The sequence below is a fragment of the Chionomys nivalis genome, chromosome 5 (assembly GCF_950005125.1).
Source record: "Chionomys nivalis chromosome 5, mChiNiv1.1, whole genome shotgun sequence".
NCBI classification, from domain to species: Eukaryota; Metazoa; Chordata; class Mammalia; order Rodentia; family Cricetidae; genus Chionomys; species Chionomys nivalis.
In genome coordinates, this window is record NC_080090.1 from 51,301,849 (window position 1) to 51,328,807 (window position 26,959).

Here is a 26,959-nt window from a genome sequence, read left to right on the forward strand (position 1 = left end):
GGATGACAAAGTCATCTGTGCACATTACAGGATCATGCCAAGCGGCTCACTCATTCCTGCACGCGGCAGCATCAGCCACTGGAAACACCTGTTCGGCTTGTGCAGCCCATCCCCGCCCGTCATGGGGACTTTACTGCAGGTACCTTGCTTCTTTCTGATGCCTCTGAGGGACTCAGCCTGTGACACTTTTGTTCTCCATAGGCGCTCCATCTTGCCTTCCTCAGATCCCAAGGTATTCTCTGCCTCATTTCATTCAAACGGAACCTCACCTTATAACACCTCTGGAGATGGTTAAAGAGCCAACACATTGATGTGTCCACTGGCAAGTAGTCTCCAAATCTTTATTTCCCCAGCAGATGGCTCCTTCAGCCCAGTGCCCTCTGGGTGGACACTTCTAAGTTCATGAACTGTCAGAAAAAGGATGATGGCAAGCTACCATAGGAGACATGTCCAGAGATCAAACTGATCCCCCACCTCCACCCCTGCCCGCTTAGATAACGACCGATTTTAAGGGGACTGTAGCCTAAATTAGGCAGGCACTTTCCTTACAAGGGCAAAGAAGACAGAGGCCTCCCTAAAGGCCAACCCATTGTCTTCATTTCCTTGGGGATTAAAACCCATGATTGTGAGTTCCTCAGAGAAGTGAAAGTGGCCCAGAGGGATCCAGTAATTCCTGTTATCAGCAGGCTTTATAAGTCAGTGAGCCAGGAGCTGTCTCTTCATTCAGACAGACGACGTCCAAGGAGAACAAAGATGTCCCTGCACCGGGCTTCCTTGCGCCTGGCTTCCTTGCTGCTCTTCTCTCTTGCCCTCCATAGTGCCCTGGCCCTGAAGCTCTGCTCCTTCAATGTGAGATCATTTGGAGAGCGGAAGAAGGAAAACGACAATGCCATGGATGTCATTGTGAAGGTGAGTTGTGTTTGAGTCCTGGCCACCCCTTACACCTTTTCCCCAGCGTCAGACTCAAGGGCCCTGAAATTTGCTCTCAAGATGAGGTAAGGACAGCAGTAACTACCATTGCAATGACTGCCTCAGGGCCTGGTGCTTTCTGTCACATCTTCAGACCAGGTGGTATTCCAGGCCTCTGCTGTTATCTGATGACATTTCTTCTTGTGTATTCCAAAGGTATTCTAGGAAGGTGTTGTGCCTTCCACAGGGGTGTTGCAAGGTTGCTGAGCAGGTAAACATGATGCTTTTGCCAGAGTCTGGCCAGCACATAGTTCCAGCTATGTGCTGCTGTTCTGATGGTTTTAGCTGAACATACTGAGTGTGTGTGTCAGGCACTATAAATACATGATGTCATTTGTCAACCTCACGAGCAAGGACTATTGTTCCCCGGTGGAGAAGATGAACTCAGCAGAGTGATGCAATGCTGGGTAGTTCCAGGGAGGAACGTTGAGGAAACTGGTACAGCCTTGTCTGCTTCATATTTATAATTGTTGGCAAAACATGCATTCTCTCTCTCCTTCTCTTCCTCCTTCCCTCTCTATCTCTCCTATCATCCCTTCATCACTCTCCCCTATTGATCTTCCCCCAACTCAAAATTCTATGCTTTCTCTGCTTGTGGATATTACTGTTCTTGGGTAATATGACCAATGTCCAGGGAAACTGCCTACATTTTTCTGGAGTCAGTTGACTCTCTGTCCCATGGGCTGATTTATTTTTGATACTTGGACTCTGGTGGAATGGCTCTTACTTAAAAACAAACAAACAAACAAACAAACACAGTGAGATTAGGGATGTACTTCAGTTGGTAGAATGCTTGCTTAGCATTTGTGAAGTCCAGAGTTCCATCCTTGGCATTGCATGAACCAGGCATGGTGAGGCCCACCTGTAACTTCAGCACTAGGGAGGTAGAAAGAGTAAGAAGATCAAAGGGTCAAGGTTATCTATGACTATATAGCAAATTAAAGGTCAGCCTGGTCTACATGAAACCCTATGTTAACACACACACACACATACACACACACACCAACAAAAGAGGCCCCCATGTGTGGTGAAAATGACAGCAGTCCTGGGCTCAGACCCCATCTATCCCCAGAGGGACTCAAGAGTCCTTCTCTTCCTGGTGTTTCACATAGAGTGGGTTCTCCCACTGAGTGGCTGGTAAGGCTGGTGACTGAAGCCCAGCAGAGCTGAGATGAAGCTGGTATACTGTTGGACAGAGAGGACACAAGCAGAAAGTCTGCTCTGCTCTTGCCAAAATAGTTCTGGGTCCTAGGTGACTCTGTCCTTTAGATGATAAGCAAGAAGCTCTAGACATTGTGGTTTTACCAGGACAGCTGTGCCAAGCCTGTGGGAATCCTAACACCACAGCTGAATGGAGACATGCAAGAAAACAATTTCCCAGTTTCTTCACATGTAGCCTAGTGGCGCCTGGGGACTTAAGTGACTATCTACAATCCTAACTTATTCATCCCTGGAAGTGTTGCCACACTCTTGGAGGCTGTGTTTTTGTACTCTGGTGATTCCGTTCCTCCACACAGCATCTCCTCTGAGCTGTGAGTCCCACCAAGTGTGCCTAAAGTCTTTGTCAAGGCTTTATCCCATTCTCATAAAGCCATTGTGCAAACAGAAGCCAATCCCCTGGAAACCACCAGAGCCATCACAGAGCAGGTTGACTGCAAATACCTGGTGCTCGATTAGCTAGTACGGCTTGTATGACTCAAAGGTAAAGACACATTTGCCACCAAAAGAATGCAAACAATCCAAGTAGGAAAACATCCATTTTAGTGATGTAAATGTACCACGAGAGGGGCATTATGTGCCACTAGAAGTTGTGCTTTAGTAGAGTATCACCATCATTTCTCATGAGGTCTATGCTGGGCAAACTCCCTCTGTAACCAAGGATGACCTTGAACTTCTAAGCCCCTTGCCTCTGCTTCCTGAGTGCTGGGATTAACAGCATTTGCTATCATACATGGTTTATGCAGTGCTAGAGACTGAGCCCAGGATTTTGTGCATGCTAGAGAAGAATTCTACCAACTGAGTCATGCCTCATCTGCTGGTGTGGTCCCTTCACACCTCCACAGCCTTCTTTATAGTTGGTTACTCAGTGGGTATTAGTAAGCTGAACGCCAAGGGAAAGTGAGCAATGGCTTGTCTATATTACAGACTCCCTTCCTGGCCATGGAATAGCCAAGGAGATTAGCATGCCAAAGGCCAAGGTTCCTCTCTTGTGAGACCCATTGGCAAAACGCAAGAGTAAGCCAGGGCTCAGATTCCCTTTCCTGAGAGCACAGCCAGATTTCCTGTTGACATCCCTGTTCCTTGCTTACCAAGCACTTCTGAGCCCCGAATCTCCAGCTGATATTGGTTTCCAGTTTCCTTGCTGTCTCTGGGAAGTTTTCTCAGAGAAAAATCTGCAAGATCCTGTTGTCCAAATTCTCAAAATGGCAGAGGTTGAGGAAAAGCCATATTTTCTTCTGTTCTGGTTCCTGCTTCTTGGGAAGCGACTCCCTGGTGGTCCTTTCAGAGCCAAGCTCTGGGTGGACCCTTCCCTTCCAGCTTTCCTAGGTGCCAGATTCCTGCATGCTCACAGGAGGGAGTCGCGAACTGGAGGGTAGATATGCTCTGCACTATGCTGTCAAATCCTCTGAAAGCAACAGTTCGTGGTGGAGTGAGCATGGCTAGTGTGGTTGGGATCCAGATAAGTGGTGCCATTGATGCTCTGAGGGCGAGGGAAGGGACAGTCTGGAGAGGTCTAGAAATATCTTGGGTGGAGACATACAAAATCCTACCTATTGTCTTTAAAGAATAAACAGCATAGCATGATGGGAAAGTCCTAGGGTTCAATTCACTTCTCTACCACTTATGTGCCTCACCACACCTGGTGACTTACTCTCTGGCTCCACTTGTCCCATCTGTAGCACGGACAGGCTAACAAAGACGATCGGCTCGTGAGGTTGAACTTGGACCCAGCACATAACACTGCAGAAAAGAATGATTATCATGTACTCTAAGGCCTGAGAAGGATGACAAGCCACCCCCATCTACCATCCAACCCCAGTGCCTTGGACAGTCTGACACAGGTTCTCAACCTGATGGATGTGTAAACTGAAGAACACAGGAGACTCACCAAGGCCCAATTTAGCGTCAGACAACTACCAGTGACTAGAAAGGAAAACACAAGATGACCAGGCAACGTCCCTCGTGCTGTACCCATGCTAGTGAAGGGCAGATGACACAATGTTGACAAGCTTGTCCCTGATGCAGTCTGTCTAGTGTAGAAAAGTGGCAGAGACAGATCATGGGTTGACCCTGGCTCTTCCCAACTAGCTATGAAACCCTGAGAAGTTACCTCAGTGCTCAGAGCATTGGCTTTCTCGGTGATAAAGAAGGACAAGGCTAGAGAGATGCTTGAAGTGAGATGCTTGCTGACCGAGCATGAGGAGCTGACTTTGATCCCCCAGAACCCATGTGAAAAGACCAGGTGTAACGGTACACACTTGTCATCCCAGTCTGAGGAACAAAGACGGTAGGGATTGCTGGGGCTCCTTGTGCAGCTAGCCGAGCCTGATTTTCAAGCCAGGCCCCAGTGAGAGACCTTTTCTCAATAATCAAGATGGAAGACTCCTGAGGTTCACCTCCAGTCTCCATATGTTCTCACATACAAGGGTATATTCACACCCATAAACACAGGTGCCTGCCTCCCTACACACACACACACACACACATACACACACACACACACACACACACACACACACGGTAATATTAAATAGAAATGTGAAAAGTCCTTGCTTGTAATAGGTACTCAATTACAGGGCCTTAGAAATAACAATCTACTACTGACCACCTGCCTAACTGGCACTGCTCTAAATTCTCGCTCCATCTCACTTCCATTGTAAAGGGTCAAAATGGGAAAATTGAATCAAAGAGTGTGTACATGTGTTTGTCTTTGTGTTTTTAGAAAGTGTCTCACTCTGCAGCCGAGGCTAGCCTCAAACTCCAAACTCACATCCTGCCTCTGCCTCTTCATGCTGGGATTAAAGGTGTGTGCATTTTAAAGTCACTTCTAGAAAGGCCTGGTAGTTTCCAGTGACTGACCAGCGTGCTGGCTTGAGACTGACACATGGCCAGTGCTGTGGGTTTCTCCTAGAATCGAGGCTTCCTGATCAGTCAGTCCTTAGTCTCAGCTTCTGAAAGTCTGCATCCCTGGTCCCAGGAACGTGGACTCCACTCTTCTGCAGATATAACTGGAGATGCTCTGGACATAGAGGCCCAGTGGCTCTCCATGACTGCTTCACCCTCGATAGCCACATTCTGTGGAGCTGAGTCGCCAGCATCCCATTACTCAGAGCCACATGGTCATCCAGGGGTGTGAGCTCTTTCCGCTCCCTGAGGGCAGCTCACCCTGACAAAATGTCTCTTGTATTTTTCTTCCCAGTGAATTATTTCTAACCCTTTCAGGGACCAAAGGCTATCTCTTTCCAGGAGCCTTCCCTGCTCTTCTGACAGAAGCAATTAATTATTCACGGACATATCTAGCATGTCCATGGCTTGTGACTTTCATTTAGCACAAATTCTGCTTTCCTTCCATTATACTGCCTTGCTTCCATTGGACTCTGAGTCTCTGAGTGGCTGTATTTTAATAGCTGAGCATAGTGGAACCTACAGAACTGAGCTGGAACCATAGCTTCCCCACCTGTATTGGTTGTGACTTTAGGATAATTGCTAAAATACTCTGAGTTTAGTTACTATCTAGATCTAATGGGCTAACCATCATATCCCTCTTTCAGTGTTGCTGTGAAGTAGGTTCACAGTAAATGTTAGCTCTTATGTTGTTACCACTGTAATTACGCCTTCTGAGATCTGTAGCACCCAGCCTCGTACCTTTACTCATTAAGGTTTAATATGTATTTATTGTTATCACCACTACAACCACTCAACCCAAGCTGTGGGTTGTGTAGGAGTGTCACTGTCAGGAGTGTCTCTGGTTGGTTGTTTACATCTAGATGACAGTGTGGATATTTTTGAGCTGCATGGCTGGATAACATGACCTTGTCTGAGCATCAGTCTCCTCATCCTTAAGATGGATGTACCAGCTGAGTGTGGCAGTGCCCACCTTTAATTCCAGCACCCTGGAGGTAGAGACATGCACATCTCTGAGTTCCAGGCCAGCCAGGGCTATATAGTGAGACCCTTCCTCAAACAAAGAAATTAATTAAAAAATTAAAATAGGCAGAAAATAACATAAACAGCAACAACCAAACCACTGGGCACATGATGCACCCCTGAAATCCCAGTTACTCAAAACTGAGGCAGGGGAATCACTTCAGACCTGAAGTTTGGGACCAACCTAAGCAATGCGGTCCTATCTCAAAACTACAGCAAACATCAACAAAACACAAAAGGGACAGAGCAAAGAGCTGTTCTCAGTTCAGAAAGAGATTTACTTACGCTAGTAAGCACCTGACTATGGTGCTTGGAACCCAGCAAGGGCCTAATGAAAGATTTGGTGATTTACAATAAACGGTCCTGGAAATTCTCTCTCTGCAGATCATCAAACGCTGCGACCTTATACTCCTGATGGAAATCAAGGACAGCAGCAACAACATCTGCCCCATACTGATGGAGAAGCTGAATGGGTAAATGGGGAGAGGGACGGGCCCCCAGAGAGCTTAAAGTAAGTGCAAAGGCACCCACCCTACTGGGTCTGCTGCCCTCCTCCTCCCCGCATGGTGAGCTCTAGCCCAGGAATAAATAGTGGTTGTTTAAAATCAGTCCCAGAACATTTGAGCGATTCCCTGGTGAGCTGGTGGGCCTCAGAAGAAGCACTTGGACAGAACCTGAGAAATTTGACTCCAACTAGAAAGCATGAGTGATAGCTATGGTTCAGGGCCAAAGCAGGGATCTCTTTCTTTGTTTTCTTTCTTATTTTTATTCCATTGTGTGTGTGTCCCATAACACATGTAGAAGTCAAAGAACAATTGTCAGGAGTCGATCTCTCCTTCTTTGCTTTGGGTGCTGGACACCAAACTCATACTGTTAGGCTTGATGGGAGCATTTTTACCTGTCAGGCTGCATTGAAGACTAAAACCAAGGATTTCTGATTCTGCCTGGGTCATCTCTTGTCTCCGTGATTCCCACAGAAGCAGATTGAAGCTTGTGGATGAGAAAGTCTGGCCTCAAATCCTAGCCTTGTGTTATTAAATCACACAGTAGGGGCTGGGCAGTGGTGGCACATGCCTTTAATCCCAGCACTCTAGAGGAAGAGGCAGGCATATCTCCGTGAGTTCGAGGCTAGCCTGGGCAGTTCCAGGACAGCCAGGGCTACAGAGAAACCCTGTTTTGAGACTGGAGAGATAACTCGGCTCAGTGATAGTCGCTCTTCCAGAGGACCCAGTTCAGTTCTTAGACAATTGTCTATAACTCCAGCTCCAGGGGACTTGACATTCATGGCAAAACATCAACGCACATTTGTTTTTTTTTGTTTTTGTTTTTATTAAAAAAAAGAAAGCCTGTCTTAAAGAACCAAAAGGAAGAGGAAAGAAGGAAAGTAAGGAAAGACTATATGTGGTACTATATGTCAGCACTTGGGGTGTGGCGGCAGGAGTGTGGGTAGGGACATCTGTGGTATTATATACCTCAGCGCTAGGGATTTGAAGGCAGGGATGGAGGTAGGGGCAGCTGTGGTACCAAATGCTACTACTAGGGCAGGGATGGGGGTTAGGGTGGGGACAGAGGTAGCAAATGTGTTTAGAGGTCTGTTTATTTTTCACAACACACTAAATTTTGTTTTCCAGAAATTCACGGAGAAGCACAACGTACAACTATGTGATTAGTTCTCGACTTGGAAGAAACACATACAAAGAACAGTATGCCTTCCTCTATAAGTGAGTTTCATCTCTCTGAACATATACAACTCAAATGTATATGTTGCATCGGGGCCTGGTATGGCAGAATGCACCTTTAATCCCAGTCCTAGAAAGGGAGAGGCAGGCAGTTTTCTGTGAGTTGTTGGCCAGCCTGGTCTACACAGTTCCAGGCTAGTGAGAGTTACAAAGTGAGATCCTGTCTCAAGTCAAACAAAAGCATTCGATTCTGGTCTCTAAGCAGTTATCATAGCAGTCAGGATCTTGGTTGTCAAACCCATGTGCTGGGACTGGAGCTCAGCTGCTGGAGGGCTTGCTCACCCAGCCCGTGCAGAGCCTGGCTCAACCTCCAGCCCTGTGGTGGCGCAGGCTTTTCACCCCACTTGGAAGGTAGAGGTAAAGGGATCGGACTGCAAGCAACACGGCAAGTTGAGAATCAGCCTGAGCTATATGAGGAGAGACCCTGTCTCAAAACAAATCACCTAAGACTTTCACAAGAAAATTGTTCAATCATTAGCTAGAAAGCACAGCAGCTTTGTGACAACTACCGATTGGCCAGGGTAGGAGTTCATTGTCCTTTGTGGGGAAGTCCTGGCCCAGCTCATCTGAGCACAGGACGAAGGACTTTCTCTGGTTTCCTCCCATTCTTCTGTTTAAAGTCTGAACATTCACCTGCTGTGTCCCAGACAGCACGTATAAGTCAGATCCTCAGCTCACGGAGAAGAGCTGATTCTACCTGTTCTTAGGGGAAAGACCCTCCCAAAGTTGAGCCTGCTCTGGAAGCTACTAAAGTCACGACGACAGGACTCAGTGAGAAGACATTCTCTCTCCCTCCTCTTGTAGGGAAAAGCTGGTGTCTGTGAAAGACAAATACCTCTACCATGACTACCAGGATGGAGACGCCGACGTGTTTTCCAGGGAGCCCTTTGTGGTTTGGTTCCAATCACCCTTCACTGGTGAGATCATGACCCTGTATTAGTTGCTCTTGGGGTCACTATGACCAAATACACAACACAGCTCAGAGGAGCAGGGGAGATCTATCTATGTTTTAGAGGATTCTTCCATAGCTGCAGCTTTGTGGATTCGGAGACTGTGGTAAGGCGGAACATCCTATCAGTGAGAACATAGGTCACAGGGCTTCTTCACCTCATGGTGGAGAGGGTTGAGAAAGGCACTAGGCCCTAGGGATAACCTCGGAAGTCACTCCCCAGTGACCTGCTTCCTCCATCAAAACCCCAGGTCTTTTTTTTTCTCTTTTTATTGTTTATTTATTTATTAAAGATTTCTGCTTTCTCCCCGCCACCACCTCCCATTTCTCTCCCCCTCCCCCATCAAGTCCCCCTCCCTCATCATCCCTAAGAGTAATCCGGGTTCCCTGCCCTGTGGGAAGTCCAAGGACCACCCACCTCCATCCAGGTCTAGTAAGGTGAGCATCCAAACTGCCTAGGCTCCCACAAAGCCAGTAAGTGCAGTAGGATCAAAAACCCATTGCCATTGTTCTTGAGTTCTCAGTAGTCCTCATTGTCCATTATGTTCAGCAAGTCCGGTTTTATCCCATGCTTTTTCAGACCCAGGCCAGCTGGCCTTGGTGAGTTCCTGATAGAACATCCCCATTGTCTCAGTGTGTGGGTGCACCCCTCGCGGTCCTAAGTTCCTTGCTCGTGCTCTGTCTCCTGCTCATGATTTGGACCTTGAGATTTCAGTCCGGTGCTCCAATGTGGGTCTTTGTCTCTGTCTCCTTTCATCGCCTAAATGTTTTTCTTTGGGTTCACCTTCTTAATTAGCTTCTCTAGGACCACTCATAATAGGCTCAACGTCCCCTATTCATGGCTAGAAACGAAATATGAGTGAGTACATCCCATGTTCCTCTTTTTGGGTCTGGCTCACCTCACTCAGGATAGTGTTTTCTATTTCCGTCCATTTGCCTGCAAAATTCAGGAAGTCATTGTTTTTTACTGCTGAGTAGTACTCTAATATGTATATATTCCATACTTTCTTCATCCATTCTTCCATTGAAGGGCATCTAGGTTGTTTCCAGGTTCTGGCTATTACAAACAATGCTGCTATGAACATAGTTGAGCATATACTTTTGTTGTATGATAGGGCATTTCTTGGGTATATTCCCAAGAGTGGTATTGCTGGGTCCAGGGGTAGGTGGATCCCGAAATTCCTGAGAAACCGCCACACTGTTTTCCAAAGTGGTTGCACAAGTTTGCATTCCCACCAGCAATGGATGAGTGTACCCCTTTCTCCACAACCTCTCCAGCAATGGCTATCATTGGTGTTTTTTATTTTAGCCATTCTGACAGGTGTAAGATGGTATCTTAAAGTTGTCTTGATTTGGATTTCCCTGATCGCTAGGGAAGTTGAGCATGACCTTAAATGTCTTTTGGCCATTCGAACTTCTTCTGTTGAGAATTCTCTGTTCAGCTCAGTGCCCCATTTTTTAATTGGGTTGATTAGCCCTTTACGGTCTACTTTCTTGAGTTCTCTATATATTTTGGAGATCAGACCTTTGTCTGTTGCGGGGTTGGTGAAGATCTTCTCCCAGTCAGTGGGTTGCCTTTTTGTCTTAGTGACAGTGTCCTTTGCTTTACAGAAGCTTCTCAGTCTCAGGAGGTCCCTTTTATTCAATGATGCCCTTAATGTCTGTGCTGCTGGGGTTGCACGTAGGAAATGTTCTCCTGTGCCCATGTGTTGTAGAGTACTTCCCACTTTCTCTTCTATCAGGTTCAGTGTGTTCAGACTGATATTGAGGTCTTTAATCCATTTGGACTTGAGTTTTGAGCATGGTGATAGATATGGATCTATTTTCATTCTTCTACAGGCTGACATCCAGTTTTGCCAGCACCATTTGTTAAAGATGCTTTCTTTCTTCCATTGAATACTTTTAGCTCCTTTATCGAAAATCAGGTGTTCATAGGTTTGTGGGTTAAAGCTAGGGTCTTCTATTCGATTCCAAAAACCCCAGGTCTTAAAGTTTTCACAACTTCCCAAAATAATGCTGCCATCTGGGGACCAGGTATTCAACACACAGACCTCTGAGAGACATTTCATATTTAAGCCATATCAGCCCATCTCCTGCCCACCCAGGAAGGGGCCCAGCCCTGAGCATGTGTGGCATGCTTGCAGAGTCATGCATTGTCTTATGTGATCCCTGAGGTGAGAGTTAACGCTTGAGAAAAGCAGCTGGCCTGAGAATCCCAAAATGTAGGACCTTCTAGCCTGGATACTTTTCTCAGGATCATTGATAACTCCACCCTCCACAGATTGCCAGAAGGGAGTAAAAGTAAACCAGGTGTGCTTTGACCCCCAGCAACTCTTCTACTGGTCCATGTCTAATGGCCAGTTTCCTGTTTTTCTTCCATGGACTGCAATGTAGGGACTAGGACTATCCCCAATTCAGATTTGAGAAGACTGGGGTTTTAAAGGCATTATCACTTGCCAAAGTCCAACTATTAAAGTAGACGAGCCAGAATTGTAAGTCAGGACACGGGCCCAGAAGCCCATATTCCCAGTCACCACTGAACTCAATAGAATGTCAAAATTCACCAGATGTGGTGGCACATGCGTGTACTCTGAGTGTTCAGGAGGCAGAGGGAGAAGGACCAGCCAATTGGGGCCAGTCTGAACTATATTGTGAGACCCTGTTCTCAAAATACTATGAGCCAAAAATATAGTTTGGTGAAAGTGCTCGTGCCTAGCATGTACAAGGTTCTGGAGTCAATCTTCTGCACTGAAGGAACAGAAATAAAAAAAGTCAAGAATTAAAATTGGTGTATAAGTTTCAGCATGTAAAGTCAAATGCTTTTCACTACCTACTATGTGACCTTCTGAGGGCCTAAAACTGGCAAAGTCCATGCCCTCATGACATCGTATTGTCGAAGGAATACAGAGTGTGAATGAAGAGATATATGCAGAATTAAAGCAGGCCTGCCTGTCCCCGTCCCACACTGGTGGAACACTCAGAACTACAGAATTAACTATTTCTGCCCGGGGTTAATTAACTTGGAGGAAGAGTACTTTGGGAAGATAGAAGAGAGGTGTGTGAATTCTCAGTAGAAAAGGAGAGGGACTATTGAGGGCAATGAGTGCAACTATCCTTTAATTTATTATCCAATTTACTTATGGCTGAGCAGGGAGAGGCTCCACCTCCAAGTACTTATTTTTTCTCAAAGAGAGGCAAGACTCTGTGTATTACTAAGTAGATCTACTTTTCCTGAGCCTCTACGCCCAGTCTTTCCTACCCTTCGTCTCTCCCTTGGGTCAGGAGTTTACCCTGTTGTCTCAGGACTGAAAACAAATGAGTTAGCAATTTTATCCATTTATCTAACTTTCACTCACAAATTCAATCAAGAAACAGTTTTGAGCACCTTGGGGTGCCTGGTGTTGTACTAGGTAGTGCAGACAAGAAGGTGAATTGAAAATAGGAGCCTGGCACCGTGGAGGTGTCTCTTGCCGGTGAAGCATAGAAGAGAAGAGAAGCTTACAGCAGATGAAGGAGTAATAAACAGGACATATCAAACAGCGCAGAGGGATCTTAGAAGGGTGACTAGTCATGACCATTAGAGGCAGACAAGGTCTGTTACCATTCAGATGGCTGGAGACAGGAGGGCACCGAGAGCCAAATCTCAGAGGTGGGAATGTGGTGAAGTGTGTAAGGGAATTACCAGAAAGGCAGAGCCATGAGCTGGAGGTACGGCTAAAGAGTAGGTCTCCCGCCTCCAGGGACAGCCTGCAGGTCTGAGGCCCAGCTTCCTGTGGGAAAACAGTATCTTCAGTGTTACATAAGGAAACACACACCAAAGCAAGAGTAACCTGGCATCTTGCAAAAAGGTGTGCCACAGCCCAGGCCAGGTGAGCATAGTTTTTATTTTAATGCAGGTGGCGATTGCCTCTCGTGCTATTGGTGAGAGGTTGACCGCACGGTCTCATGTGATTGGCTAGCTCATAATCAGTGTAAAGGAGAAGAGTTTGGAAGAGTAAGGGCTCGAGAATGTCCAGGTCTTGGGCAAACAGACACGCACATACACAAGAGGTATGTGAGGCCCATTAGAGGTTAGCTACCTTTGAGAGAAAAACAAAACAAAACATTTTTTTTCCCTCACATTCCCACTGTGGGTCTCAAGCTATCTCCTCTTGTAGCCTCTACACGTGAGGCAGGAGTGGGATCGAGGCAGAGAATGAGAGGTTGCCTGGCTACTAGGCCCACCTGGGGAACCACACTTTGGAGCTTTTGGTTCTCTCTTTCTCTTTCTCTCTCTCTGTTGTTTTGTGGTCTGGGTACAAGGTTTTGCTATGTAGCCCAGACTAACCCTGATTTTACAATCCTCCTGCCTCCTGTTTTCCAGAGCTGGGATTAGGGAAATATACCATCGTACCCTGATCATCATCTCCTTGTCTGTTTTGTTTTTGAGATAGGGTCTCACATACTCCCGCCTGGCCTTGAACTCCCGACTCTTCATCACCCCCCCCCTTTGAGTGATGAAATTGCAGGCCTAGGCAACCATGCTTTGTTTTATGTGATGCTTTGGACCTAACCCAGGGCTGTGTGCGTCTATGCACGTGCAGGTGCCCAAGGAGGCCGGAAGTCTTGGATCCCCCTACAACTGGAGTTCTAGTCAACTGTGAGCTACCCAACATAGGTGGAAAACAAATTCCAATCCTTTGTCAGAACAGTACATGCTCTTAACCACTAAGCCATCTCTCCAGCACCTCCATCCTTTCTTGTTCTTTTTTGAGACAAGGGTGTTACTATATAGAGCAGACTGGCTTTGAACTTACAGATACAAGTTGCCTTCAACTCTCAAGTGCTGGCATCAAAGCCTTGTACCTCCATGCCCTGCTTTCTAATTTTTTAGGTAAATTATTATTATTATTATTTTGCTTTTCTTCTTGTTTGCAAAAGGACTATAAACTTGCCAGCCTCCATTTTTCTTTTCCTTTTAATACAAAAGCTAAACATGTTACCAAAGTCCTTGATCAGGGGCCTGGCTCCAGATTTGCCCCCTGCAAATTTGAGACAGTGGTGGTAAAACAAGGAAGGAATTTGATTGTCAGTATGGCAACAACAGGAAGCAGACAAATGTCCTAGCCCTGTCCTGGGGGATCTTGGTAAGACCTTGAGATTATAGAGGAAAGAAGAACAGCCAGGAGGGGTAGAATTAGACGTTGGTCAACAGTCATGGTATGATGTCATGTGTAGTTTTGTTACCCGCTCCAGGTCCCCTGGAGGACACTGTAGCTTCCTGGGGTTAGAACCGAGGTTTCTGTCAGGGCTTGATCTGCCTGCAAGGTTCACTGTTTCTGGAATACATCTCTTTGTCTTCAGCCTTGGGGGATGAGAGACTGGCCATCCTGTTGTCTCCTTAAATGGTGAATGTGTCAGCAAAGAGTCTGAGCCAGAGTTTAAGGTAGCAGAGGAGACAGACGCAAAGCAAATGCCTGGATTCCAGACGTTCATCTTCCTTTAGCCAGGCCTTGGACATCTACGGCCCCAGAAGACGGCTTTAAACAAAAGCAGTCACTAAGTCCTGGTTACAAGTAACCTTTACTTATTTGTTGTAGGTAATTTTTTTCATTTTTTTGAGCATTCTCCTGTAGCTGAGGCTGGCCTCGAACTCCTCCTCCTTCTGTCTCAGTTTCCTAAATTCAGGACTACAGATGTGAGCTACCCTATCCAACTGGATTCATTACTCTTAGAAAGAGTGACATAGCCATAAAACATAAATAATTTTTAGTACTCCAAACAAACCAAGAGAAAAAAAAAGATTTTAAAAAAGAAGGGCAGGTGAGATCACAACACACACACACACACACACACACACAGACTGTTAAAAAAGAAAGGAAAGGAAAGAGAGCTAGGAAGAGAGAGAAAACCCACAGTGCCCACAGTGCCAGGCGTGACCACGGTCACCAGCTTCCTCTCAGCTGGGGAGAGCACAGGTTGGAGGACAGAGTCTTTCATGTCCTGACAGCAAGCAGCCTGGTGACACCGGAATCTCAGCCACCGTCTCCAGCCCTCTGTCACGATGCCCTCACAATGCAGCGGTGTCTCTTAGAGGGGCCTTCTTCAGGCAGTTTTAGGGGGCCCTCAATGGGTAGTGTGCCACCTCCTGTTTGTTATTCCTCAGCTGTCAAGGACTTCGTGATCATCCCCTTGCACACGACTCCTGAGACTTCCGTGAAAGAGATTGATGAGTTGGTTGATGTCTACACGGATGTGAAACGGCGGTGGAAAGTGCAGGTGAGGGCCTCTGTGCTTGTCCCATTCCCATCAAGCAGCACCCAGTCATTCAGTAGAAGGGTGAGGGGGTGGAGTACGTGCAAGCCGCAACTGATGTACAGCCTCATCGTAGGCTTTTCCTCAGCCCTAAACATTCTTCTTGCTAAGACTACATGGGCCTGTCCCTGTGGGTCCTGGGAACTCATGTTCTGCTCCATGTATAATGGATGCCATTATTATTTGTTTGGTCCTAAGGCCTATACATTGTGCTGAGACTACTTATGAACAAGTGGACTTAATCCTCTCAATAATCCAACAAGGGACTGGGGAGATGGTTCACTTGATAAAATGCTTGTCCTGCAAACATTAGGACTTGAGTTCAGTCCCCCAAAACCATAAAACGAAACAACACACACACACACAGATACAGAGAGAGAGAGAGAGAGAGAGAGAGAGAGAGAGAGAGAGAGAGAGAGAGAGAGAGTACTGCACATGCTGGTGCAAATTTACAATTTCTGTGTTGAGGACAGAGGCAGACAAATCTCTAGAACTCAATGGTTAGTTCGTTTAGTATCCTTGGCAAGTTCCATGCCAGTGAGAGATGCAACCACAGAAAAAAGAAAGCAGTGGTACCTAAGGACAGCACCCAAGGTTGTACTCTGGCCTCTACAAGCACACACACGTGTACCTGAACTGTGCACACCCACTGCACACACTAAGTCATCCCACAAGCATGCACACATATGCCTGCACTGTGCACACCCACCACACACACTAAGTCATCCCACAAGCACACACATATGTGTACCTGCACAGTGTACACAACCACAAAAGGTCATTAATCAGTCCCAATTTATAACTAAGAACAGTGAGGCCTAGGAGGTCAGGAGTGTTTCAGAGGCAAGTGGCAAGATCATGAAAAGGAGAAGCAATTATGGTGTTCACTCCTCAAGACAGCCATCACCTCTCATTCGGAAGATAGAGACACTGTCATCTGTGGCTCTGCGGGTTTGAGGAAGTGCTCAGACGGCTCTCCTGCCAAATTCCTCTTTTCTCCTTTCGGAATGTGATGCCGAGAGTCCCTCTTTCTCTTCAGTTCCCCCACTCGAGGGTGCAAAATGAGTCAAGTGTGGACACAGCTGGTCAGAACTGACCATCAAGAAGGCCAGGGGTGCATTTAATTGCTTATTTGTAAGTTCCGAAATAAACGATGAGTCCACACATTCAGCAAGAATACATTGAGTATCTGGGGAAGAAACAGTGGATGATGGACCTTCAGGAAGGCAGACTGAGGTTTGGCCCTGGGTTATGTTGCTTAATCACTCTGGTTGTGTGGCCTAGAGCAACCCACTTAATTGCTCTTGCCTGTCCCTGCTGTGGTTCATGGTGTTTCAAGCCATGTCAGTTGAGCTTGGTAAATCACTTCCTGCTGACTGGGGCACATAGGTTAGGGATAGCGTTCTGTCTTTATGCACCTTAATCTCAAGGGAAACCCTAATTGCAGAGGTCAAAATGAAATGCTCTTAAGGAAAACTCTCAAGTCAGCAATCATCCCAAACAATAGCACAGACAAGGAAATAAGATGTTTCCTCTGTAATTACAGAATGTTAAAATTGTCTTCCCATGGCCTGTGGGGGTTGGGACGCTTCCAAATCTTGGTGGTATAGGGTGGAGAAAAGCAGGTCACTCTAAGGCTGTCTCTCAAAGGATTGAGTTTTGATAGGAATTAGTTTCTGTCCTCCATACAGTAGGACACAGAGAGATGTCAAATAGCCATCACCGCATTACCCCAGTTAAGTTGGCTTCTTGGGAACTGAGGGGTTTGTTCGTCCACATTTGCTGCACTATTTATGTGAGGGGATATCTTAGCTGGATTCCAGTGTTTCTTGCCTACCTATGTGCAGCAGGTTACAGAGATACTGTGACTAAGATCAGGATGGCATTATGGGGCAAGCATCCTCTCTCCCACTCCTTGTTCTCACTGCCAGATCCTTGTCCAAACTCTGACTCACTTGGAACCTGTTTGTTCTCTTAAAAAGGGAACACAGATGGAAACTGTGAGTTCGCTAGTAACATAGCAGTGCCCCAGAACCCGGTGCATGAAGTAACTCTGGGCTGTTTCTCGCTGTTCAGGAGGCTGCAGAGCCAATGCCAGTGTGGAAGAGCCAGGTTGTTCCTTCTGGGACCTCTATCCCTGGCCTATAGATACTCATCTTCATCTGCTGTCTCTCTGTTGTCTTTCCTCTGTATCTTTCTATTTTCTAATCTTTATTTCTCTTATTTAAATTCATTTATTTATTTTTGTCATGCTGGGGATCAAAGTCAGGACCTCCTACGTGCCTGTACTCTACCATTGAGCAAACCCAGTCCTGTTTCTATATAAGGGGCCACCCACCTGGCCTCATTTTTTAACCTTAATTATATTTTAAAAGTCCTATTCTCCAGCTGGGTATGGAAGTGCACAGAGATCAAGAGGTGGATACAAGAGAATCAGGGGTCCAAGACCATCCTGGGCTACAGAGCTAATTTGAGGCACGCCTAGATTACACGAGACTCTATATGTAGTCACATTCTAGTGTATTAGGACCAGGAGTTAATATTGGGATGGATGGGTCAGTGACATTTTACAGTGAGTAAAAGAATTTGCTGTGCAAGTCTGACAACCAAAGTTATATCCCTAAAATCCACAGTAGGACAGAAGAAATCAACAAGTTTATATGTGTATACACACACACACACACACACACTACACACATACACACAATAGTAAGTTTAAAAGAAACAAAATATATTGGGAGGGGTCCAATCCAAGTCCCGAAAGACCTCTTTGTAGCTGGGTGGCGGCGGCACCTGCCTTTAATTCCAGCACGTGGGAGGCAGAGGCAGGAGGATTTCTGAGTTCAAGGTCAGCCTGATCTACAGAGCAAGTTCTGGGACAGTTAGGGCTACACAGAGAAGCCCTGTCTCCAATCTGAACAAAGCAAAAAGACCTCTTTGTTCACTGGACATGAAAGGTGGGGCCCTTGCCGGTGGCTGACAATGAAGTCGTGTATTCCAGTGCTTGCCAAGTGATGGTTCTAAAACATGTCTTTCAGAATTTCATCTTCATGGGTGATTTCAATGCTGGCTGCAGTTATGTCCCCAAGAAGGCCTGGCAGAACATCCGTTTGAGGACTGACCTCAACTTTGTTTGGCTGATTGGGGACCAAGTGGACACCACAGTCAAGAAGAGCACCAACTGTGCCTATGACAGGTAGGAGCTTCTACAGAGGCTGCTTGGTCCGTTTGTACCAGGGCAGCCCGAGCCCTTCAGCTAGAGAAAAAATCGGTTGCATTTCAGGACTGTTACTACAATTTCTTCCCTGGGGGAGTTGTGAGAAATGCCCCTCCCCCAGTCCCAGTTATAAACCTGGGTAGGATCCACGGCCAGAGAACCTATGAGTTTGTTGGCCTAACTTAAATATCATAGGTAGGGGTTTACTCACTGGAGTATGAGTGTTCCCCTGCCAAAAGGCCACACCAGGGTCTTTACCCAACAGAGAGAATGACCTTTTCATAGTTGCATAGATAAAGCCTGGATCCCCTAGTCTTCCCAGGCTTGTATACTCTATCCCTCTCGGAAGCCGTGGGCAGTGGGGGATGAGTTGCATACATGTGGTTGGGAGGGCTGGATTCACAGGAAAGGATTTGTGACTCACCCCACCCCTCTATGTGGGGATGTAGACAGTCAATAAGCCCAACTGGATGATCAAGAGGGCACAGCTGTCCTGGAACTTGCTCTGTAGACCAGGCTGGCTTGAATTCAAAGAGATCCACCTGCCTTTGTCTCCTGAGGCCTGGGAGTACAGGCACGAGCCACCACACCTGACTTGAATACTTTTTAAATTATTACGACACATAAATGCAGTTACATGTGTTTAAATAATGGCTATTGTTGTAATTTAAACTTACCCTGGATTTTTTCTTTTTTAATTAATTATTTAATTTTTATTTTATGTACATTTGTGTTTTGCCTGCATGTATGTTGTTGTAGGAGCTGCGGGCGCTTCCCGTCGCCCAGCTCCCACATGGCTAGCTTTACCCGAAGTAATTACATGGAAACTGTATTCTTTCAAACACTGCTTGGCCCATTAGTTTCAGCCTCTTATTGGCTAGCTCTTACATATTGATCTAACCCATTTCTAATATTCTGTGTAGCACCACGAGGTGGCTTACCAGGGAGGATCTTAACCTGCGTCTGCCTCAGAGAGGAGAATTATGGCGACTGCCTGACTCAGCCTCTTTCTCCCAGCATTCTGTTCTGTTTACTCTGCCTACCCAATTTTCTGTCCTATTAAAGGGCCAAGGCAGTTTCTTTATTTAACCAATGAAATCAACACAAAACAGAAGACTCTCACATCAGTATGTCTGTGAGAGGGTGTCAGAGGGAGTTACAGATAGTTGTGAGCTGCCATGTGGGTGCTGGGAATTAAACCCAGGTTCTTTGGAAGAGCAGTTAGTGTTCTTAACCGCTGAGCCATCCTCCAGCCCTCTCTTCTTTCAAGAACTGTCAGCTTTGTTCCCTCAGTCAGGAGGGAAGTGTGGGTGTCCAAAGTGTGTGAACATCAGGGACTATCCGCAGCACAAACCACAAACAAGTGGGGGAACCGCAGTCCCATGGTGCCTGCCGTTCTCATCCCTCAGCTGGCTGAGGAAGGAGTCTGAGAAGGCCATCAACCTGGTGCGCTTCACAGGCCTCAAGGTCTCCTCACTGCCTTTGTTTCTCTTGGAAACAGGCTGCAGATTAATTTTTGGTTTTTATTGTGCCAGCCCTCGAAAATGGAAGCCCAGGGCGAGCCTCCCAAGCATCCAGGGCTCTCTTCCCATTTTCAAATGTTTCAGGCAAGCTGGGCAGATGGCACCACTGGCTTACCCAACCATGTCAGCTGTGGGATCTTCAGCAGGTCAAACCCAGAAACCAAACTACCACTCAGAATTGGGAAAGCTCAGGGCAGATCCATGGAAGGGTAGTTTTCACTAATTAGGCAGGACACTAAGACCACATAGACCTACCTGTTTCACTTCCCGTGTCATATGCTAGAGTCCACTTCCTCTTTTTGTATATGACATTTGTGTGTGTGCATGTGTTTGTGCGTGTGTGTGCATGTGCATGTGCGGTGATGGTGGTGAAAGCAAGTGAGTACAGGTTCATGTGCCTGGAGATCAGAAAACCATGTTTGTCTTATTGCCTTGATACAGGGCTTCTTATTGAATTGGAATTCAATTCTTTTGTTTAAGCTGGCAGTGAGCTCTGGGGATCTGCCTGACTCTGCCCCAGTGCTGGGGATACAGAAGGACACAGACATGCCTAGCTTCTGATGTAGGTGCTGGAGAATCAAATCTATGTTTTCTTGCTTTAGACCAAGCCCTTCTTACCCACTGAGCCTTCACCCCAGTCCTTAAAGTCTGTTGATAATTTGAATACCACATTTTCATTTGGTGTCATAGCTGCAAATTATCTTTACATTCATTTCCTCCCTCTGTACTTTTCTTTCAATCCATCATTTTCTCATTAAAATAAATGATCTCATTTTAAAGGAAATATCATGATACTGTACAAAGGTGACAAAGCAGACGCCCAGGAGAAAGTGGTCATTCTACAGAGCACTTGGAGGTGGCAGTTCGCTCTCGTTAAAATGAGGAGTTAGGAAGGTTTCCAAGACAAGCTGGCACTGATCTGAGATTTTTGCCAAAAAACAATTAGCTCTAAGTGAAAAGGGACAGAGAGTAAAACAACATTCTCATACTACAAACCATTACTGTTCTGGGTGGCTCATATGTGAAGTGTGTTCTTATACCAGCTGCGTTTGCCGTGCTGGGGCTACAGCCCTGTGATCACAGGGCTATCAGGGGACCGGTTCTGCTTTGAAACTGTAGGCGCCATCCTCTAGGGGAGTGTCTGGCTTGCTTTTCCGTTGCTGTGATAGACAGTGTGACCAAAGGGAATTTGGGGAGGAAAGGGTTTGTTGTTGTTGTTTTGTTTTATCTAGTGTGTTGGTGAATGCGCGTGTTGCATGTGCGTATATAGGTTCAAGCACCAGGCGATCAGACAATATGTCTGTCTTATTGCCTTGAAATAGGTTTTCTTACTGGTTATAGTCTATCGTTAAGGGAAACCAAGCCAAGAACTTGAGGCAGAAACCGAAGCAGAGACCATGAAGGGATGCTGCTGACTGCCCTGATCTCTCTAGCTACTCAGCTACTCTTCTTTTCTTTTCCATTTATTTATTTATTTTTCTTTTATTAAAAATAGATTTTTTCATACAATATATTCTGATTATGGCTTCCTGTCTAGCTACTCCTCCCAGTTCCTCCTCACCTCCCCTCCTTCCAGAAAAGCAAACAGAATTCTAAGGAACAATAATAAAATACAATAAAATAAAACAAATCGGAATAGGACAAAGCAACCAAACAAGGAAAAGAGACAAAGAAAAAGCACAAGAAACATACATAGATGCAGAGACACATATGTTCAAATACATAGGAATTCCATAAAAACCCCAAACCAGAAGCCATAATATATCTACAAAGGAGCTGTAAGATAGAAGAAAAATAAAGTCCTGGCTTAATATTATGACACAAAGAACCTCCAAAGATGCCGCTGAGTTTGTTTGGTGTTGGTCATCCACTGCTGGGCATGGGACCTTCACTTAAGAGTAATTAATTTCCTCAGTGAGATTCCTTGGAAAAAACTAGATTTTCAATTGCAGCTGACTCTCAGTTGGAAATAGCTTCTGTGTTAGGTAGGGATGGAGGCGTGTTAACACATCTCCTTTCAGCTCTAGGACCCCATCTGGTGCAGAGCCATGCAAGCAAGCCCCATGCATGCTGCCCTGTTGTATCTAGAAGGCCTTAATTCCTTGTTGTCCTCTATCCCCTTTGGCTCTTACACTCTTTCTGCCTCCTCGCACAGTTTTCTGAATCTAGAGAGAAGGGATTTGATGGAGACTTCCCTTTTAGGGCTTTCCCAAGGTTTCTCACTCTCTGTGTCTCTGACTGTGGGTCTCTGGATTTGTGCCCATCTGCTTTAAAGAGGAAGTTTCTCTGGTGATGGCCGAGCAAGGCACAGATCTGTGGGTATAGCAGAGTGTCATTAGCAGTCATTTTATTGCTATGTTCCTTTAGCGGAACAGTAGTATTTGCTTTTTTCCTAGGTCCCTAACCTATTCAGTTTCAGGTTCTTGGTCACTAAGGCAGTGTTGAGCATGGGTTCCATCTCATGGTGGGGGCCTTAATTCCAATCTGATATTGGCTGGTTACTCCCACAAGCTCTGTGACACTATTGCACCAGCGTGTCTTGGAGGCAGGTCACTCTTATAGACTGAAGGTTTCTAGCTGGGTTGGTGTTTCCTTTTCTCCCCTGGTAGCATGCAGAGTACCTTCCAGTACCATAAACACTAATCCATAGAGGTAAAGGCTCTAAGTAGGCACCAGCTCTACTTCTCTGTGTTCAATGAGTTGTGTTGGTGTTGTCTGCAGTAATAGGGCCTAACTGCTGATTTGTGGAGAGCCTTGACAATAGCTTGGCTTGTTTGGAAGTTCCCATGAGCCCCTTTTGGCTAACAACTTGATTGGGTGTGACCCATCCCCGGTACTTGAAACTTAATTTGGTGATGAGAGATGTCCAGTTGGGTTGCCGTTGCCCCCATTATTTGTCAATTTCATTTTGTACTTTCATATATATGTGTGTGTGTGTGTGTGTGTGTGTGTGTGTGTGTGTGAATTATACATGACAGGAAACTTCTGCTGTATTAGGTTCCATAAGATCCCTCAAATGGACCCTAGTTTTAACTGTCCATCCCTGCATTCCCTCCCTCTTTCCTTTCTTTCTTCCCTCCCCCTCCCTGTCTGATCCTCTCATTTCAATCCCCCCACATCATCCATCCATAACTCTCTATTCTATTTCCCTTTCCTAGGGGGAATTCATCTCTCCCTTCATACCTTACTCTCTACCTAACCTTCATGGTTCTACAGAGTGTAGCTTGCTTACCAGTGACTAACATCGACATAGAAGTGAATAATACTATGTTTGTCTTTCTGGGTTTAAGTTACTTCACTTAGAATGATTTTTGCTTAGTTCAATTCATTTACCTATAAATTTCCTTCCTTCCCTCTCTCTCTCTCTTTCTCTCTCTCTCTCTCTCTCTCTCTCTCTCTCTCTCTCTCTCTCTCTCTCTCTCTCTGGGTTTCTCTGTGTAAACTTGGCTATCCTAGAACTCACTCTGTAGACCAGGCTGGCCCCTAACTCAGAGTGATTTGTCTGCTTCTTCTTCCCAAATGCTGGGACTAAAAGTGTATACCACCAACACCCATCAGAAATTTTCATTTTTTTTTTTTATGGTGAAAAAGTGTATATTTAGAATTAGCCGGCTGGGCTCAGTTTAGATGATTCCAATTTTGTTGGCAACATCCAGAGCATCATAATCAGGAGCCAACCGAACATATGCCTTCTTCTCTCCGTCGGGCCTTATGAGGGTGTTGACTTTGGCCACATCGATGTCATAGAGTTTCTTCACAGCCTGTTTGATCTGGTGCTTGTTAGCCTTGACATCCACAATGAACACAAGCGTGTTGTTGTCTTCTATCTTCTTCATGGCTGACTCGGTGGTCAGGGGGAATTTGATGATGGCATAGTGGTCAAGCTTGTTCCTCCTGGGCGCGCTCTTCCGGGGGTATTTAGGCTGCCTTCGTAGCCGCAGGGTCTTGGGCCGCCGAAAGGTGGGCGATGTGCGGATCTTCTTCTTTTTGTGGCTGTGAACGCCTTTCAGCACTGCCTTCTTGGCTTTCAAGGCCTTCGCTTTAGCTTCGGCTTTGGGAGGGGCAGGAGCTTCCTTCTTCACTTTCGGCGCTATCTTGACGAAAAGAGAAATTTTCATTTTTGATAGCTGAGTAATATTCCATTCTGTGAATGTACTACATTTTCTTTATCCATTCAACCAGTAATGAATATCTAGATTGTTTCCAATTTATTGCTATTATGAATAGAGCAGAAATAAACATAGCTAATGGATGGATTTTCTGTTCAATTCCCATCTTTCTGATTAAACAGCCACACTGATTTTCATAGTGGCAAACAAGTTTGCACTTCCACCACCAATGGAAGAGTGCTTCCTTTACTCCACATCCTTACCAGGATGAGCTGTCACTTGTGTTATTGTTCTCAGTCATTCTGACAGGTGTAAGATGGAATCTCAAAGTAGCGTTGATTTGCATTTCCCTGATGATGTTGTTGAAGATACTACCACTTTTTCTAGTGTATATTTCTGGCTTCTCTATCAAAAATCGGGTATCCATGAGTGTGTGGACTTATTTCTGACTCTTTATCTCTATTTTATTGATCAGCATGTCTTTTTTTGTGCCAATACCATGCTGGTTTTATTATTATAACTCTGCAGAATAATTTGATAGTGGGGCTAGTGATACTTCCCGCAGTTCTTTACTCATTCGTGAGTGTTTTATCCATAATCTTGATAAACGAAACTGAACTACAGCCCAGACCCACCTGCCTAGGTCTAGTACCGCCCACAGTGGGCTAGATCCTCCTGTATGAATTAACAATAAAAAATACCCCCATAGACATGCCCACAGGCCATCCTGATGAAGAAAATTCCTCGAGTGAGGTTCCTTCTTCCCAGATATTTCTAGCTTGGTGACAAGTTTACCAAAACTAACCAGTCAAGCTGGCAAGCTAAACTTAGTTATGGACACAGAACACCCACTACATGAAAGGGATAGGCTGCCCAATCAATTCCAGAGTCTAAATCAGCCATCCCTTTGATCTCAGAAGTTGACAGCTTTGACTAATTAATGTATCTATTCCCTTGTCCTCTCTCTAGGATTGTGCTTCGAGGACAAGAGATAGTCAACTCCGTGGTTCCCAATTCAAATAGCATCTTTGACTTCCAGAAAAGTTATCAGTTGTCTGAAGAGGAGGTAAGATTACCACCTGGTCTCTCTGGTTCACCAGCCTGGAAATGTGGGACGGATGCTCTTGAGTCTAAAGACCTAGAATTCTATGATTTGAAGACCTGCCAAAATTTCCCAGGAGCAGGACCAAGAGCAATACTCATCAATTCTACCTGATGACCTCAGACATTTCATTTTCCCTCTCTACTCCTGAATTTGGTCATTGCTAAGGCTATGATATGTCCCAGGCATACCCTAACCACCAAATCTACTTCTATTTTCCCCTTTTAGGCTTTGGATGTCAGTGATCACTTTCCAGTTGAATTTAAACTCCAGTCTTCAAGGGCCTTCACCAACAACAGAAAATCTGTTGCTCTAAAGAAGAGAAAAAAAGGCAATCGCTCTTAGGTACCATGGTGCCATTTTTTTTTTAAAGTCACTCCTTGCTTCTAAATAAAATGGCTCTCACAGGTCTAAACTATCTGCATACTCTGCACACTCAGGAATTAAGAGTGGCCTGGCTAATTTCATTGTCTATCTGAGTCCATTCCACCTGGAGCCAAGTTGGGAGAAGAGTCTTCTGTTATGCCTCTTTGACCCCACACCATCACTGGGACCTACCATTAGTTAGGTAGCAGGACAAATGTTAGCTGTCAGTCCTAGCTGTCAGTGCTCACAAGACTCCAGTTTCCCAGAAATGAGCAGAAATGTCAAGACTCAAATCATACCTCATGATGTCTCAATCAGACTCTGCTTCATCCTGCTGGGGTCGGGCAATTGTAACATCTATCAGGAATGAAGAATGAGGGCCACTCCTACTGTGTTGTCCTGGCTCCATTGTCCTAAATCAATCAACCTGGTAACCTCCAGTGTCACCCTTTTCATTTTCAAGTAAGAACACAGTCCATTCCCTACCCACAGACCACCCCTTCCCACAGACCACCCCAACCTATAGACCATGTCTGCCCATAGATCACCCCTACTCACAGCCCACCCCTAACTAAAGCCCACTTCTACCATAGACTGCACCTACCCAAGACTACCCCTGCCCATAGACTGCACCTACCCAAGACTACCCCTACCCATAGACCACACCTACCCGACTACCCCTACCCACAGCCCATCCCTAACCATAGACCACACCTACCCATAGACCACACCTATTCAATACTACCCTTACCCAAAGCCCACCCTTACCCACAGCCCATCCCTATTCACAGCCCATCCCTACCCATAGACTACCCCTACCCACAGCCCTCTCCATAAGTCATTACCATGGCCTGAGCTCAGTCTTCAGACACCATTAAAGAAGAGAGAGGGAAAAAAAAGCAATTGCTCCTAGGTACCATTGTAACATCTTTTTTAAAAGTCACTCCTTGCTTCTAAATAGAATGGCTCACATAGGTCTAAACTATCTGCACACTCAGGAATTAAGAATGGCCCAGCTGATTTCATTGTCTGTCTGAGTTCATTCCACTTGGAGCCAAGTTGGGAGAAGAGTCTTCTGTTATGCCTCACTTTGCACTGGATGCTCCAAAAGGGTCTTCCCTTCCTACCCCCTTTTCCCTTTTATTCCTTCCCCCAACTCCCTGAAGAGATTCTACCTTGCGTTCCCTGTCTCTCCCAAGTGACCCCTGTCTCATATCCCATGTCTCCCTTGCAATATTTACCACATTGTATTTGTGCTGGGTCCAGCATTGAAGCTCACTGAAAGTCCAGGAATGGCAAGTTCCATTGACTGACTTGGACTTGAGGCTTTGTTCTCTCTTTGCCACTCTGGAAACCAGCAATGTGGCACCATTTTGCTTATATTTAGGGTGCCCATTTTTGTGTATTTTGTTTTGTTTTCCAGGATATTCTTTCTTTACTTTACTTGTATATGAACAGCAGCCGTGAAAAGCAATGGCACTTCTGACTCTATTCCTAGTGTCTTGTCTCAGAAGCAACCTTTTCACACAGCTTCTGTGGTCTT

At 45.8% G+C, this 26,959-nt stretch overlaps 1 protein-coding gene across 1 annotated transcript; it reads left to right on the top strand.

Annotated features, from left to right (window-relative positions):
* Nucleotides 1-742: 742 nt before the first annotated feature.
* On the top strand, nt 743-25,527 carry Dnase1l3 (deoxyribonuclease 1 like 3). The gene is made up of 8 exons (XM_057770336.1): nt 743-909; nt 6,502-6,590; nt 7,749-7,838; nt 8,661-8,773; nt 14,951-15,063; nt 18,138-18,295; nt 24,918-25,014; nt 25,279-25,527. The coding sequence occupies exons 1-8, from the start codon at nt 754-756 to the stop codon at nt 25,393-25,395; spliced, it is 933 nt and encodes a 310-aa protein (XP_057626319.1). The 5' UTR covers nt 743-753; the 3' UTR covers nt 25,396-25,527.
* Nucleotides 25,528-26,959: the final 1,432 nt, after the last annotated feature.